Source organism: Lytechinus variegatus, chromosome 7, assembly GCF_018143015.1.
Source record: "Lytechinus variegatus isolate NC3 chromosome 7, Lvar_3.0, whole genome shotgun sequence".
In the NCBI taxonomy this organism is placed as follows: Eukaryota; Metazoa; Echinodermata; class Echinoidea; order Temnopleuroida; family Toxopneustidae; genus Lytechinus; species Lytechinus variegatus.
The window spans coordinates 9,782,461-9,800,796 of NC_054746.1; the positions used below are offsets into that span (position 1 = coordinate 9,782,461).

General features: G+C 35.2%; 1 protein-coding gene across 1 annotated transcript; it reads left to right on the forward strand.

Annotated features, from left to right (window-relative positions):
- The first annotated feature begins 11 nt into the window (after nucleotides 1-11).
- LOC121418402 (26S proteasome non-ATPase regulatory subunit 8-like) lies at nucleotides 12-17,520 on the forward strand. Its single transcript, XM_041612245.1, has 7 exons — nucleotides 12-159; nucleotides 9,572-9,644; nucleotides 11,109-11,211; nucleotides 11,892-11,985; nucleotides 14,308-14,406; nucleotides 16,130-16,315; nucleotides 17,081-17,520. The coding sequence occupies exons 1-7, from the start codon at nucleotides 22-24 to the stop codon at nucleotides 17,210-17,212; spliced, it is 825 nt and encodes a 274-aa protein (XP_041468179.1). The 5' UTR covers nucleotides 12-21; the 3' UTR covers nucleotides 17,213-17,520.
- The last annotated feature ends 816 nt before the right edge of the window (nucleotides 17,521-18,336 follow it).

An 18,336-nucleotide genomic window follows, 5' to 3' on the forward strand; every position in this document is an offset into this window, starting at 1 on the left:
AATTAGAATTGATGAACGCAGATGGCAGCAGACCACCCACAAAACGTGAAAATGGCGTCTTTGAAGGCAACAGTGGCGATGTACCAGGAATTAAACAAGGAATGGAAGAAGAAAACACCTGACTTAAATAAATGTGGAGAAATATTGGGCAAGTTGAAGGTGAGAATCAATGATCCTGTGATTAAGAAAAGAAAATGTGTTTTTCTGAGAGAGATATCCGACAAAGTTTGTGGTTTGGAAAAGCTGACTCATTGACGCTTTGTGTAGTCCCATTCGTTAGGATACAAGTTAGATGCTTAGCTAGAGTATGAAAGCCATGAAGAGATTAACAAACAAGTCCAAACACTTTTAAAAAATGAATGCATTCACAAGTGTATGGTGTAAAATTTTATATAATGAAATATTAAGTGAATAGTGAGTGGTAGATGTAATCAGTTTTAAATTAGACAGCTGACAGCCGTCTGTTTCGTTTTGAATTCGAGTTTTTTAACATTTTTTTTTCTCCTCGACCTCGTACACGTACACAGATGGCTCGCTATTCGTGCAGCCGCCATTAGGGAACTAGCAATGCAAATTCCTTGGACGGGGCTCATCAATTTTTTCTTTATTTCATAAAAATATATAAAAAGAATTGGACCAAAACCAAGATTAGTAATATGTTTTGGACTGAAAATAATGCACCAAAACGGGAAAAAATAAACTTAAAAAGGACAAAAACAGTGATTTACTTCGGCTGTCGCACAACACCCTCTCCCTTGGTTTATCAGAACTCAATACATAAACATATGGCCATTGAGTCTCTGTACAGATCTATAAGAACTTCGGTCTCTGTAATTGGTTAGCCAGGAGGCTTCTAGAGAGTAAAAATCATTTACTAACGTAAGGTTACTCTCAACGAAGCCAGTTCTTTCTATTCATTTGCATGTACCACCAAAAAACCTGAAACTTTTGCCCCCAAGATTTCTACTTTCTAAAAGATCTAGCCCTAAATCATGTACATGGGATACTACTTTATTTCCGACATTTCTACGATATGGATTTTATTTTTAAACAAGAATTCATCAAAAAAATGAGAAAAAGTTCAAGTTCAAGTTTGTTGATTTCCTTTCTTCACATATATACATTGGTACAAACAGGACATTAAGTGAGTAACATGGTAAATTTTAACAAAGGAAATAATAACAAAATAACATAATTATTAAAGAAACAAAAAAGTCATTATAAATGACACATCTTGTCATTAACAAATTTAGTGTTACAAAGTAAAGTTCATAACCTGTTACTAATATGAATGTCATGAAAGAAAGGAGGAGACCTTTGTTAACAGAAGGTCCCCAAAGAGAAAATAATATATACTTGAATGTTTACTTACTTTAAGACATCTAAAAAAAATAAGCTAACGTATATTTACATTAAGGTTAAAATAAAAATATCTACTAAAGGGATAGAGTTGAAAGCTGGAAAGAGGAAATATATACAAGATGGAGAAGGAAACAGTAAGTGTGGGGGGGCAAAAAGAAAACATGTGAAAGAAGAGGGTTTCAAGGATAGGGAAAGAATGTTGGAGAAAAAGAAACACAAAAGAAACAAAATCAAAACAAGAGTGCAAGTTGGTTCAGAAATTATTGTTAAGGGCCAGCCTGTGAAAGAAAAAGGGAATATAGGCATCAACGTTCTCGCCAGTGTAGAACACACGCGTCGCATGCGACACACGCAAATTCCACAAGCTCCTGGTGCGTCACGCGCAAAAAGTGAGCGACACGGGCAAAAAAAAAAATTATAAAAAGTGAGGGAAAATCATCGAAAATAATTGTTGCATCATTCATCATCAATCCTCAAAAATATAGAATGTTTCAGAATCATTTCGGCAACAGACAAACTACGATCTTATCACTTGACCGGATAATATCCATGCATAGACACTGGCGCATTTCCACTTCCAGCCAGCCACCCAGCCACGCTAGCTTTGCCAGCCCGCTGGCGCGGGTAGCTAGCTGAGCCAGAGCCGGACCTGCACGCAATGTTTGGAACTGAATTGTCCGCGATGCGACGTAACTTCATTTTTACATGATACCGTATTCTGATAACTTTCAAGAAATTTTGATTTTAAAATGAATTGTTCCATATAATTTTCCTGGTAATTACTTGCTAAGTATATTCTTAACGTTCATTCTCAATTTCTGCTGTCATGTAACAACGAAATAATTGTTGAAATTCTTGGATGTATGAACTGTAATAGGCTTGGCCGGCCAGCGACATGCGTATGGCAAGCTATTTTAACATTTTCTGATATCAAAAATTATTAGATTTATTGATATCAAGAATTAATTTCTTGAATTAATTTCTTGATATCAAGAACTCATTTCTTGATATCATAAAACGATTTCTTGATATCAAGAAATTAATTCTTGATACCAAAAAACATTTATTTTTATATCAAGAATTAATTTCTAACTTGATATCAAGAATTCATTACTGATTAATAATCAGAATGATTTTTTTTCAATAAATTGACGATCGAATTCAGAAATGAATTCTTGATATCAAAGATTCATTTCTTGTGATATCAAGAATTCATTTCTTGATATAAAAAAATAATTTCTGGATATCAAGAATTCATTTCTTTAAAAAAATCAAATTGATCAGAAATGAAAATGAATTCTTGATATCAAGAATTGATTCCTGAATAAATATCAGAATGATTTTCTTGATATCAAGAATTCATTTCTTGATATCAAGAATTAATTTCTGAATAAAAATCAGAATTATTTCTTGCAATATATTGATGCACGAAATCAGAAATGAAAATGAAGACCTTGATATCAAGAATTAATTTCTTGATATCAATAATTCATTTGTGAATAAAAATCAGAATGATTTCTTGCAATATATTGATGCATGCACAAAATCAGAAATGAAAATGAAGATCTTGATATCAAGAATTAATTTCTTGATATCAAGAATTTCTGATTGAAAATCAGAATGATTTCTTGCAATACATTGACCCTCGAAATCAGAAATGAATTCTTAATATCAAGAAATTAATACTTGACATCAAGAAATTAATTCTTGATATTAGAAAATGTGAATGAATGTTAAAACGGTTTGCGATATACATGTGGATGATTTTGTGAAAGGAAAAAAAGCGAGATCCCGGGAGCGAGATGTTAATGTTATTTGTATGACAGCTAATTGCTGGATTCACCATTTATTTTTCATTCTTTCATCTAAAACAGACTATAATTTCTTGTATTGTTTTTCACATGTGTGTACAGTTCTATTGATTGATGTTCTAGGGGGGGGGGGGTGGCGTGAGATCGATGTTTAGGTATTTTTAATCGATATGTCATGCCAACTCCCCGCCCCTAGATCCTGCATCGTACAGATCAGAAATATGCCTAAGACTTTGCAACATCCCCGGAGGGGCCACTTACATTGACGAGTGGATACCATGCGCGACCAAAAAAACACGTAAAAAGGATGTCTTTTTCACGATAGGGCACGTTACGTACGTAACGAGATAAGGGTGTCAAAAACACAAAAATAATGAAAAAAGGGTATCTATTTCGCTAGGAAAATTACGTGTTTAGGGTCTAATTTGCGGGGATGATAAAACAAAATTAAAATGTTTTATAAAGGATGTCATTTTTGCCCCAACACTTCGTGTTTAGAGTCCGATTTGCGCGAGGTGTAGAAGTGGGGTCGTACTAAACCAAATAAGGTAAAGCCGACGACCGAAGGAACCGTAACAATAAAACATTCCTGTACTTGTTTAGGGGTTCATTTCAGGGAATATTTGCCAAGAGTATCGTTTTGTTTCCAATACTTGTTAAGGGTAGGGTTTCACACGCCAATACTTGTTAAGGGGTTCATTTTCAGAATATGGATATTACGTGTTTAGGGTGCTTTTCGAGACCCCTTGGTCGCGCATGGTATCCACTCGTGAATGGAAGTGGCCCCCCCGGGGCAACATCTCTATAAAGGGAATTTGAATTGCAAAATGATGAAAATGGTCAACACATTTTCGAAGTCTCAACCTGAAAAAAAAATAAAGCATGGTAAAAATGAATAAGTGATTTTGTATATTTCCCAACTGAAAATTAACTTACTGAAAACACACGTTCGTGATATACGTAGGTGTCATTTTCAAGTGACCAAACATTAAAGCGGGAGTTCACCCTGACAAAAAGTTTATTGTAAACATAGCAGAACTTAAACATAATGATAAGCATTGATGAAAGTTTTACGAAAATCCATCAAAGACTTTAAAAGTTATTAGAATTTTTATAATTTTTTTTATTTGTATAGTCGCTGATTGAAAAAAAAATCAATGAAATGTCCGTCACCACCCAAAGCAATCGCTCTCATGGCTCATGTTTTAAAATGACCTCAGTGGCTGCCCAAATGATACCCAAGAGAAACGATTTTCATCTCATGTTTACCTGATTTAATGGTTCAGCAAATCTTGGCAGATTATCTAAATTTGTTGTCGAGTGTCCTGATGACAGATCTATCTGCAGCTGCTTCACCCAAGGTATTACGCAATGTACCTTATATGACGAAGGAGGTATCACTTGCTTTGGCTGTAGCTTCATTTTTTTTATTTCTTAAAGAGTTCATAGCAAAAGCCTAAAGGTATATAAAATATATTTTAACTCGTTAGGACCGAATTTTTTTAAAAAACATTCCTAATGGATCATTCATTAATCTGACATTTTTGTGACTTCTATTTCGTTTTATTTTCTTTCCCGCGGTTGTCAGAAAAATGCGTGATTTATATTTATTTTTGGAGAACGGGAGTCCGTACCGAAAGGTATATTAAATATATTTTAATTCATCAACACATCAAAACAATGTTAAAACATGTCCTGATAGATCGTTCATTAATCTGAGATGTTTGTGACTTCTATTTTGTTTTATTTTCCTTCCCGCGGTTGTCAGAAAAATGCGTGATTTATATTTATTTTTGGAAAACGGGAGTACATAACAAAAGGCATATCAAATATATTTCAACTCAAACACCTCAAAACAATGTTAAAACATGTCCTGATAGATGCGTGATTTATATTTCCTTTCGGGGAACGGGAGTCCGTACTGAAAGATATAATAAATATATTTTGATTCATCAACACCTCAAAACAATGTTAAAACATGTCCTGAGATAGATCGTTCATTAATCTTAGATGTTTGTGACTTCTGTTCTTTTGTTTTCATTTCCGCTGTTGTCAGAATAAATGTATGAATTTATTTCTGAGAGAGTTCAAAGCGAAAGGTATATAAAATATATTTAAACTCGTTAGGACCTCAAAACAATTTTAAAACATACCTAATCGATCGTTGAGATGTTTGTGACTTCTATCTTGTCTTATTTTCTTTCCCGCTGTTGTCAGAAAATTGTGTGTTTTATATTTCTTCTCGGAGAACGGGAGTCCATACCGAAAGGTATATCAGATATTTATTTTAATTCATCAACACCTTAAAACATGTCCTGAGATAGATCGTACATTAATCTTAGATGTTTGTGACTTCTGTTCTTTTGTTTTCATTTCCGCTGTTGTCAGAATAAATGTATGAATTTATTTCTGAGAGAGTTCAAAGCGAAAGGTATATAAAATATATTTAAACTCGTTAGGACCTCAAAACAATTTTAAAACATACCTAATCGATCGTTGAGATGTTTGTGACTTCTATCTTGTCTTATTTTCTTTCCCGCTGTTGTCAGAAAATTGCGTGATTTATATTTATTTTTGGAAAACGGGAGTACATAACAAAAGGCATATCAAATATATTTTAACTCAAACACCTCAAAACAATGTTAAAACATGTCCTGATAGATGCGTGATTTATATTTCCTTTCAGGGAACGGGAGTCCGTACTGAAAGATATATCAAATATATTTTGATTCATCAACACCTTAAAACAATGTTAAAACATGTCCTGAGATAGATCGTTCATTAATCTTAGATGTTTGTGACTTCTATTCTTTCATTTTCATTTCCGCTGTTGTCAGAATAAATGTGTGAATTTTATTTCTGAGAGTTCAAAACGAAAGGTATATGAAATATATTTTAACTCGTTAGGACCTCAAAACAATTTTACAACATACCTAATCGATCGTTCATTAATCTGAGATGTTTGTGACTTCTAATTTGTCTTATTTTCTTTCCCGCGGTTGTCAGAAAAATGCGTGATTTATATTTATTTTTGGAGAACGGGAGTCCATATATAACGAAAGGCATCTCAAACACCTCAAAACAATGTTAAAACATGTCCCGATAGATCGTTCATTAAACTTAGATGTTTGTGACTTCTGTTCTTTTATTTTCAATTCCGCTGTTGTCAGAATAAATGTGTGATTTTTATTCTTAGAGAGTTCATAGCGAAAGGTATATAAAATATATTTTAACTCGTTAGGACCTCAAAACAATTTTAAAACATTCCTAATAGATCGTTCATTAATCTGAGATATTTGTGACTTCTATTTTCTTTTATTTTTCTTTCCCGCGGTTGTCAGAAAAATGCGTGATTTATATTTACTCTTGGAGAACGGGAGTCCGTAACGAAAGGCATATCAAATATATTTCAACTCAAGCACCTCAAAACAATGTTAAAACATGTCCTGATAGATGCGTGATTTATATTTCTTCTCGGAGAACGGGAGTCCATAACGAAAGGTATTTCAAATATATTTTAAGTCAATACAGCTCAAAACACTTTAAAACATTTCCAGACAAAAAGACCCATACATTTTTAGATAAATAGCAACTTAACATTTCAACATTTTGCCGATATCAACTCTAAGTTAGGTATTGGTGTGCGCCGCCGATTAGAACAATATTAAGTGAACTTCGCGGATTGGCAAAGAAACTTGACTTTACCGGGATCAAATCATCAAAGCACATGTGAAAATCAAAACATCACGTGTAAAATCGGCCACCACCGAATCGGCGGGTTTGCGACACGCGTAAGAAAAATCCTGGCGAGAACGCTGATAGGCATGATTAAATATTTTCAGCATAGTTACTCAATAAATGTAATTTAAGTTTGCATTTAAAAACAGAGATGCTGACAGAAGAAGTTACATTAATAGGAAGTGAATTCCAATACTTGGGACCAGTACAAGTCAACCTGTTCAAGGCAAAGGTAGTTCTGACACGTGGAATGTGAAGTGCAGTTGCCTGTCTGGTATTATTACTATGAAACTCATTATTTCTAAAAATTTGTGCCAACACACTCAGGAGAGTACCATTTTCAAAATCGTACATGATTGAGCCTAACAGTAAGAAGTAAATATCTTCTTGCTTTAATAGTTTATTACTATAAAACAAAGCATTTGTATGAGCAGGATAATTTACATTAAAAACAATTGTAACCACCCTTTTTTGAGCGATGTGTATCTTATCTAGATGCATTTTTAATGACTTACCCCAAGCCAACACTCCATAATTAAGATAAGGCAAAATTAATGTGGAGTAAATAAGCAAAATTTCTTGTGGAACAAATGAACTTAATTTATAGATTACACCAGTATTTTTAAATATACCGTAAGTAACGGTGTATTAACCGCACCCGTGTATTAACCGCACCCCCAACTTTGGACTAAAAAAAAAAAAAAAAATTCTTCTCACATTTACATGCATATTTGAAGTACAAAGAAACAAAATCTAAGTTTTTAAAATTCAAAGTATCCAAAGAGATTACCGGTACGCGGAATCTGCTGTTCTTGATCAATTCATCTACAAATGTTAGAAAGAAAGAACGGTCCCGACAATATTGGCAATTTACACACTCACTCACCTCACAGTGTACACACACACAGCACTGCCATTACATTGCAAACTACGATACAGTACCAGTCATGCCAGTACATCTTATCAAATTATGATCTGTCTTTCCCAGCGTAGGAGGAACAAACATTCACATTTCTTGCATCGTAACCTCACAATCACTTTCAGAAATTTGATGTCTTAGCATGAATTTTGGATACGGGATTATAGGAAGGTTCAAGAAACAAAGAAATTGACATTTTTTCCAGTTGTTTTTTACGGCTTCGTGCTGTCTCTCTCGTGCATGGTTTACATGGTATCTTCTGAAAAGCAAACAGGAAGGAAAAAAAACAAGCTGGCGCGAAATGGGATTTTGAATAGCGCCAGCTTAAGTCGCACTATAACCACATTACAACGCAATCTCTAAGCTCATTCAACTCTCGCTCACAAAATATTACCGAGTGTGCTTGGCGTTTCTTTCAAATTAGCCAGGGAACTTCACTACTTTGAATCGAGAATAAAGTCAAAATTAGTGTCATGAAGGTGGGTGCGTTTGTTATGGACAACATTTAATTAAGATCGTAATTCGCTTCCCATTACCCGCGGCTCATACCCCTCTAAACGACATTGCCTGGGCGGCTACGCCCGGCCACTCGATGTGTTGTGAACTGGCAGACATCGTACATGTACGGGAGGGGTTACGACGGGCTGGCTCAGACCCGTCACCGTGTATAAACCGCACCCCCGACTTTTGCTTCTATCCCGCCGAGAAAAAGGTGCGGTTAATACACCGTTACTTACGGTAGTTTTACAAATATTACTACAATGGGTTGCCCAACTCAGCTTCTCATCAATATGTAGTCCAAGAAACTTGGTGGAGCTTACTTTCACAATATTGACATCATCAAAAATTACACCTCCAGGTAAGTCTCTTACAGAATTACTGAAAAACATATAGTTGGTCTTTTGGAGGTTCAAAGACAGCTTATTTGCATGGATCCACAAGATAATTTTCTTCAATTCACTATTAACAGTATCTAATAAAATTTCAGGGTTTTCATGCGAAAAAATACACTGGAATCATCTGCAAAAATATGAAGAGACGGAAGAGACTTGCCCGATGTTTACGCTGCCATCTTGTTTCCTATGTTCTTCCCCAACGTTACGCGACGCAAGCGTCCGTACGTAAATTGAAATGTCGTGATTTTGTTATTTCACATCTCATCTGATTTTTATTTTGATGAAATTGTCAATTTCACTTAATTTATATTTTTTATTTCAGTTTAAATGATATCTCTCTTTTAAAAAAATGTATTTATTTACTAGTAACTGTTCATAGTCGACATGAACCTATTGAAATGCATCATTGGCTTGCCTTTTTAAGTTGCCACATTCATGCACATGTGGTGCACACTTTTTCGCACCGATTTTGTGATCATGTCACATGTGCCAAAACGGTAACGTACAAAGCATCATAATTGGGTCTTCTTGTATTGTATAGAGTACACTCAAGGATTCATTACATGCCTCTGTGCACAGAAAAATCAAGCTATAGAAGTGTGGACGCCAGAAGTGGCATCGCAGCACACGCGACCCACTAGTTAGAAATCCACTGCCAAACGCGTTTCTTTGTGTGAGGTTAGTATACTAATACTAACCTCGCACTAGTGTGAGTGTATAGTGTAGTTAAAGTGATGGCAAATGGCAATGTCAAACAGCAATGCTTGAACTGACCAAGAGAACACACATGTACAATGTAAATCCTATCCATTGTAATTTTTATTTTTGTCTCATTTGAAATACAGCTTGCCCTCCTGAACCTGTCATTTCTTCCCACAAGCAGCAGTCAAACAGGCCAGAAAGAATTATTGATAGCAAGTAAGTACAAGATGCAGGTGAATCTGCTTAATGTGGCATTGGAAGAAGTTGCTATTAATTGTAAGAAGATTGTGAAAAATATAAGCATATTTGGGATTACAAAATTAATCATTTATAATTCCTGTATTTGATTGCAAATTTGCTCTTGATTGATGCGCTGGTTCTTGCAACTATAGGTATGAATTTAGATGTTATAGTTAATAGTTATAAATATTTTCTTACATCAACCCCAAGTGAAATCTTTTGGGGCCACAGAATTTTTATATTTTTTTAAAGATGCACATAACTCATATTTATATATATTCTGGTGTGAATGAAAACAAAAAGTTGGGACTTTTTCATTCTATTGTATGTATATTATCCTAAAGTTTTGTTACGACATTGCAACAAATAAACAGTTTATCTAAAGAGTTTTAGTTAAAGTATCTTCTTTCTTATTTGTATACAACAAACAACAAAATACTGAGTTATCTTGAAGATTCTGTTCAGAGTTATTCCAAATGATATGTATATCTAAGTTTGGTGGCAAAGGTTCCTTAAATTAAAATCCGCAATGATGGCGAAGCAAATTGATTTTAAAAACGTGATGAGTAACAAGAGTCACTGTAACAAGTTGAAATGTCCAAGAAGACAAAGTTGATGGTGATAAACAGTCAATTTCAGGAATCTATAAGTTGAAAAATGTTCTGTAGAACAGGTTGATGATCTCGATGAGAACTGAGAATTCCTCTCTCAAATCAACTGCTAAAAATAATTGCAGTTAGTTGATGGTGTGCAAAACTGCAAATAATTCCACAGAAGAAGATAAAGGTTGTATTCCAGATGGAAATAAACTATGCTCTGTCATAAAGTTTTGTGTGAAACTCTTTGAGTTCTGATTTGATATGATGATGTCCTTTAAAAAACTGCCAGCTTATATGTGAAATTTTCACTCTTATGGAAGCTTCTAGTATTGTCTTTTTAAAGAACACTCTGCCAATTTCTATAGCAGTTCAGTTCTAGAAGACTCTTGAATGACCTTGGTGAAATTAACGATGTAAACAAATAGCTATTTCCTATTGTCCTTTTCCCCTGCTAGCACTCTCTATTATCTACAGTGTATCTTAATACATTTCAGAAATGCCAAACATTACTCGGCCTCATTTAACAAAACTTAATCGAGGCATTCTGGAATATTTCTATTATGCAATGAACTTCCTTAGGGAAAAAATAATTACATGAATGAATGTAATATCTCTTACAATTCTTCTTATACATAACACTTGCCATTGGAGGAGTAATACACCACAAAATATATCTAGTTATATAGCAAATTGAAAGAAAGAAGAATGTAAAATTATGGTGCAGGTGAAGGGACGTGTTTGATGTCGTAAAATAAATGTAATGTATTTTAAATTCCAAAAAATGCATTATTGTTTTGTAATGGATTTGTATACTATTTTGTGTGTTTTTTTTTAATTGCAGGAGAGGTTCTAGAGATTGGTGTTAAATGGAGCGTCAGCAAGAGAGATATCCAATCATTTGAGAGATACATAGCACAACTCAAGCCATATTATTTCGACTTCAGGTGAGTTAAAATCAAAACGCAAACAAAATGATAAAAGTCTGATATGACAATTGACAATATTAATAAAATGAACTGTGATAATTGCACTACAATCTTCTATAATTCCACTCTCAGGTGGGGCACACAGTGAGAATATATCTTTATTGTTGTACAATATATGTACAAACATTATTATAAATTCGATTTGAATTCATACAAATTTGATTAGCATTAAGCAACTCCAATGACTTATTCAAACGTGAGATGGAATGAAAAAATTACAAGTGTTGTTATAAGTGTTGATTATCTCTCTTGTGGAATAGTTCATATATGAAAAAACACAATCTAGAAACAAAGATATGCTGCAGAAAAGACCATTGTGTTAACGAATTAGCCGTTATAGGTATGATCAAACTTGGCTTACCGGTATGTGTGCGTGTGGAAGTGACAGTGATCTGATGAGATATTGGGGTCTCAAGGTCAAGGTTCAAAGGTCATCATTTGAAAAATTTACAGACAGGTGTTGTACATACATGTATTCAGATTTGGCAAAAAGCGGAGGTGTAAATTTTGACTGCTCACGATCTAGAATCCATTACTTCTGCTCTTGTTTTCAATTCTGTAAAGAGTATAGACCCATTACTGCAATTATTCTTTTGCCTTCAAATTTACTGCATTAAATATTTGTCTTTTCTTTTCAGGGAAAGCATGCCAGATTCACCATACAGATATGAATTACTTGGACTAAATCTCCTTAGATTATTATCACAGAACAGACTTGCTGAGTTTCATACAGTGAGTAAAGACTGCTCCTTTTTTTTCTCCATAGTATGTACTGTACCTAGTATTGAATACATTTCCTCATGTGTATTTTGTTTCATCATTTTGTGAAGTATCAATATTGTTTTTAAAAAAATGTTTTGATCAAATCAAAATCTTACTTTAAAGTCACATTTTAGAAATATCAACTTGATATTTACATGGTACATTGTTACTTTCATTTCTTAAACTTGGTGTATTTTGTTTTATATCTAGTGCTTAGAAACAATTACCGTGTTTACACGCTGCATCGGCTCGCGGTGCAGAACCAAGAGCCGATGCAGAATCGGCTCTCAGGTTATCTTGTATCGTGTTTACATGCTGTCACAGTTTGCAGGGCAAAAACACAAATCAGTGGATTCTTTTTGCACATATTTTACGCCATGCGCTTTGGCGTCACAATAAGTGAACAGGTGAGCAATCTGCTAATTGCCGGTGGAGAATCAGCTTTGTGTATACACTTAGAAAAAAAGCTGATTCTGCATTAGATCGCGGTTCTGATCCTACTTCTTTGGCAGTGTCATGCTGTAACCGATTTTTATTCCAATTCCCGATCCGATTTTCCCCTTTTTTCTACATTTTTCCGAACTCCGATTTTTGACCAGTGGGGAAAAAATCGGATCAGAAAAACCAAAACATAACAAGACAAAAAAAAAACACGTGGCGACATGTTTGCCGTCAAAAAGCGCTGATGATTTGTTTTGATCTCGGACAAAAGCGGTGGAAGGAAAAGATAGAGAAGAAAATTATGATTTGTTTTTATCTCCGATATTAGCGAAAGGAGGTGGAGGAGAAGATGATGATTTGTTTTGATCTCCGACATAATCGGGGAAGAACAAAAAGATGATGATAATTGGTGATAATTTGTTTTGATCTCCAACAAAAATGGAGGAAGAAGAAAAACAACAAGAAGACGATATGTTTTGATCTTAAGCGGAGGCAAATAAGATTTAGTTGAACACGCTGACATGCTTGGTAATATTTACGACTATCTGAATATGTGTCCTCTAAGAGTTTACGATTACTTCCGCCATCACTACGATGTTGTAGAGAAGGTGATTATCATCTTTAACAACTTTGGATAATAATGCGTCTTTTTCGGGAGGTCATGCGACCTTTAAGAGTTTACGATTACCTCCGCCATCACTACGATGTTGTAGAGGTGAATATCATGGTAAACAACTCTAGATAATAGTGCGTCTTTTTCCAGAGGTCATGCGACCTTTAAGAGTTTACGATTACCTCCGCCATCACTACGATGTTGTAGAGAAGGTGAATATCATGGTAAACAACTCTGGATAATAATGCGTCTTTTTCGGGAGGTCATGCGACCTTTAAGAGTTTACGATTACCTCTGCCATCACTACGATGTTGTAGAGAAGGTGAATATCATGGTAAACAACTCTGGATAATAATGCGTCTTTTTCGGAAGGTCATGCGACCTTTAAGAGTTTACGATTACCTCCGGCATCGCTACGATGTTGCAGAGAAGGTGAATATCATGGTAAACAACTCTGGATAATAATGCGTCTTTTTCGGGAGGTCATGCGACCTTTAAGAGTTTACGATTACCTCTGCCATCACTACGATGTTGTAGAGAAGGTGAATATCATGGTAAACAACTCTGGATAATAGTGCGTCTTTTTCTAGAGGTCATGCGACCTTTAAGAGTTTACGATTACCTCCGCCATCTCTACGATGTTGTAGAGAAGGTGAATATCATCCGAAACAACTTCGGATATTAGTGCGTCCTTTTCGGTAAGTAATGCGACCTCTAAAAGTTCACGACAGACTCCGCCATCACCATGATGTTGTAGAGAGATGAGGCCTATCGGCGGTAGTGTCGCGCGCTGGAACGTCATTATCTTCTTTTCCTTCCTCCGATTATGTCGGAGATCAAAACAAATCATCACCTTCTTCCTCCGCTTTTGTCGGAGATCAAAACAAATTCTGCCATCAGTGTAGCTTGCAGCATTTGTCCACATGCCGGCCACATACAAATTTTAATGTATTTTTTTGTTTTTGAATATCTACCGATCCGATATCCGAACCGATTTCGATTTTAGGAGCAAAACTTCCGAACCGAACTCCGATCCCGTAATTGCTCTAACTTACAACCCTACTTCTTTGGCAGTGCAAAATTGCGATTCTGCACCGAGAGCCGATGCATCATGTAAACATGGTGAATGCATTATCATTGAATTAAAAAAAAAATTCCAATTAAATTTTTATAGATGTGAGAGAATTCAAATATTCACATGTGTTTCATTCATAATACCCTTATCTTTTTTCATTCAGGAACTTGAGCTACTACCTGCCAAGGATATTCAGAGTAATGTTTACATCAAACATCCTGTATCTATAGAACAATATCTCATGGAAGGCAGCTATAACAAGGTAAACAAAAATATATTGTTTTAAATATTTGATGTACAGACCATGTTTACCATGTTATGATTTCTCTCATTGAGTGAATCCATAAACTTTACATTAAAAAGAGTGCCAATATCTCCTCTGCCCTTGACTGCCACATTCCCCAACTACTTTTTTTTTTTTTTTTTCACTTTATGTAATTTTTCATATTTCGTTCTGTTTGTATTGTGTAGAAATAAGATGGGCTGGGAGGTGCAGACCTCAATAGACCAGTGATATATGTTGTTATAATTATAATTCATTAATTCATTCTTGATCTCTGGATGTACTTTTATGTTTTGTTTGTATTTTCAAAGAGATGTGAAATCAGTTGTTTTTTTTTAAATATAATTGAATATACAGTTTTTCTTTTGCTTGATAAAAACTGAAAAGAATCAGTGATAGAGTGATCAGGGCTCGACATTAGCAGTGATCCCGGGCAACCAGGAATGAGAGTCGGGCCACCTAAATTCTGTAAAAGCCCATACTTGGTGGCCCACTTTGGTTACCCAAGTTTTGATAAATTGTAATGTTTTCTAGGGTTTTACGGCCACCAAATCTAATTTGTGGGCCACCAAAAATATGAAATTGATGATTTTGGTGGACTGATAGACTGAAATAACATCTCACAGGTCTTTGATGATTCCTGACCAACCTGTTTGTGGTCTTAGTGGCTTCCAAAATTTATCAAATGTTTCAAGACAGTCTTTCAGCTTGTTTTCAGTGGTCTCAAGGGTCTCCGCTCTGTTGAATGGTGGCCATATCGAGATCCAGGCATTTTTCCTCCTTAAAGTTGATATAAGAAGGAAATAAATATCCATGAATTTGGTATCCAAGCAAAGCCTGCATCTCTTATAACCTCATCGACATATTAAATCACAAAAAACTTCTGGCTTCTTATATCCTCAAGCCATCATTATTCGCTGGCGATTCTACAATGCTCAACTCAGTCTGGTATTAGCCGCATCACTTGCAGAAGAATATGACATTGATTCACAAAAACGTTGTCGGCTTAGAACCAACAGACGGGAAACTTGGCTAAAAATCGAGCTAATTGGCTCATTATGAGGATTATTTTCAAAATATATCAGAGTATGAAGCTTGTCTTCTGATATCTTAGGCAGTCATGCACGATGAAAAGAACAATATGATCACAGTTCAGTCATCAATTCACTTGACACTATAGCCCTTCTTCCCAAATCCCTCATACACTGTATGTACATTTGTGTAAACATTTCTAACCTTGTTTCCCATTTTATTACATCAGCTAATCGTTATTAATCTTTGTGATTATATACAAAGAAATATCCATTGCATTATATTTCTTCCATAGGCCTATTCTTCCTCTGAATAAAGTTAAAATCTTTAAAATAACCACGCTTTCAGGGCAAAATATAAGCTCTGCTTTTGGGAGAGTATGTGGGTTTGTACTGTGCTTGATCAAAACTCAGAAACACAGTGCCATTGCGTGACGTCACATGAATGGGGCCTTTCTCTGGGAGTGACATTGCATTTCCAGCTCTCAGATTTGGGTGGCATTTCGTTGGTTAAATTTGGTATTTTCTTTTTGTTTTGTTACCTGGTTGGAGCTAGATACTATTACAGGGGTTGAAATCTTCCTATTGATGTGAAAATCTCAGTTTTTGTGATTGTTTCCTTATGTCTACTTTAACAAATTGTTCAACTTGCAAATGCCATTTTCAAACAGGTATTCCTTGCCAAGGGCAATGTGCCTGCAGACAGCTATAGGGTATTCATGGACATCCTCTTGGAGACGATAAGGAAGGAGATAGCAGCGTGCGTTGAGAAGGCCTACACCAAGATTTCATTCCAAGAAGGGGCTAGACTTCTCTTCCTTTCGTCGTTACCAGAGGTGAAAGCATTCGCAAAAGAGGTGAGAATTTTGTTTTCTGCATGTTCAATATACTTGTTCATATTGTACTATGCATTATTTATGACCTTCTAGGTCTTTAGTTTTGAACTATCAATGTGCCTCTCACTGTAATCAGCGAGTGCCTTTTTATTTCAAAAAGCCTATGTTTCATTTATTCATAAAAAAAAAAATCACTCCTGAGACAATAATGTTAAATATCTTGACCATAAGTTGAACTTAACAATGGAATCACTCATGCATGCAACGCACTCCTCAAAATGCAGTAGGCATAACAATAGCTGTATGACCATTGCACGAAAATGTGTTTGTGGCACTCCAGGGGATACAGATATGTGTTCATGGCATGTTAAGGGTTCAATTGTTATTGATTCGAGTAGTTTATTTCGATTTACAATGACAGTGGCATCTAAAAATTTTTTTTTTTTGAAGAATGGAAGTCATTTTGAATTCATTTTCTAATTTATACCTCTATTTTGACTTGAGTTCCACCTTTTTTAACTGCATAGCTTGAAAAAAGATTTTCAAGAAAATGTTCAGCAGTTGAAATATTTCAACTATCATCAATTCTTATTATCTTAATCTTATACAGCTGCAATTCATCTGGCATGTTTAAAGTTGAGAGTGAAAAATTGACTTATTGTCACTCACTTATCTTATTTTCTATTTCTCTTTTCTCCCTTTTCAATATCTTCTTTTTTCTGCCCACCACCTCTTCTCCCCCACCCCTCTTCCTTATCCTTCTGTTCATTCTCTTGCATTTTACAGAGGGGCTGGGAACTTGCAAGTGACAACTACTTTAAATTCCAAGAGGAGAAGAAGACCGATGACGCTATCCCATCTTATGAATTAGCACTGCAGGCCATAGACTATGCCAAGGAGTTAGAAATGATTGTATAACAGGGACACCACTCTTGTACAGTGTATTTATATTGTAGAATGATCTTAACAAAAACCATTTTCTGTCCAACAGAAATCACAAATATAATGTTCTGTGCCTGCTCTCCCAAAATACAACCTTATTGGTTTCCATTCACTTGGTCTACAGGCAGATGGCTAAATTCTCACATCGTCTAATGTTACCATGACAAAACCCACTGGCCCGTAGTCTGAAGTGTGATTTAACTTAAGCTCAGGTTTAAAGTTGTGGTTTAACTATGGATAGCCAATTGTTACATAAATCACTAACAATAGAGATATCATATTTCAGCTCATTTGGCTTGTAAATCATTCATAATTGTCTAGGAAGTATAAATAGATGATTGTCTTCACCATCGATGAATAGGGAAAAAGCACAGTAAACATAAAAAATTTTGACACATTTGGCTTCCCATATTTTAGCACAGAGTTAGATCATGGTCTAAGTTAAACCTGACTTCAGAATATGGGCTACCCTGTCTACTATTATCATTGCCACTTAGTCCAACCATCATTTAGTCTAATGCCCAGGTGGGGTGTTTCATTAAGTTGTTCGTAATTTAAAGGGGACTTTATGAAGGACTGGTGATTTTTGATTTAGCACTTGAGAAAAGATCACCAGTCATCTGTAATGTCACTTGTGACTTTCGAACAGCGTTATGAAACACCTGTCAGATGGTCTAATTTCCACAGCATTACTTATTATTTCGCACTTTGTCAATCAAAATTTAATTTATAAACAGTTTATCTAATCATATAAACTAGATGGTGTTAGACCAACTGGCCATAAGGTTAAATGTGTATAGCCTATCTTGAAATAAGACAAAGTGGTATATAGACTAAATGACAAACAGACCACCACATGGTTATTAGACGAACTGGTTGTAGACATGTGGGATAAGACCAAAATGGACAGTAGACAAAGTGGGTGTGGACCAAGTGGCACTTTATTCCCTTATTCACTTGTCTCCTGCCAAGTATCCCTACATATTGGTAAAAAACAAAACAGTCTTATTTACCTCAATATGCATGGAGAAGAATTTGCAATGCGGGACGTTGTAGCTGTGCTGAAAACAAAAGTACATTGGATATGTATTTGTAGAATT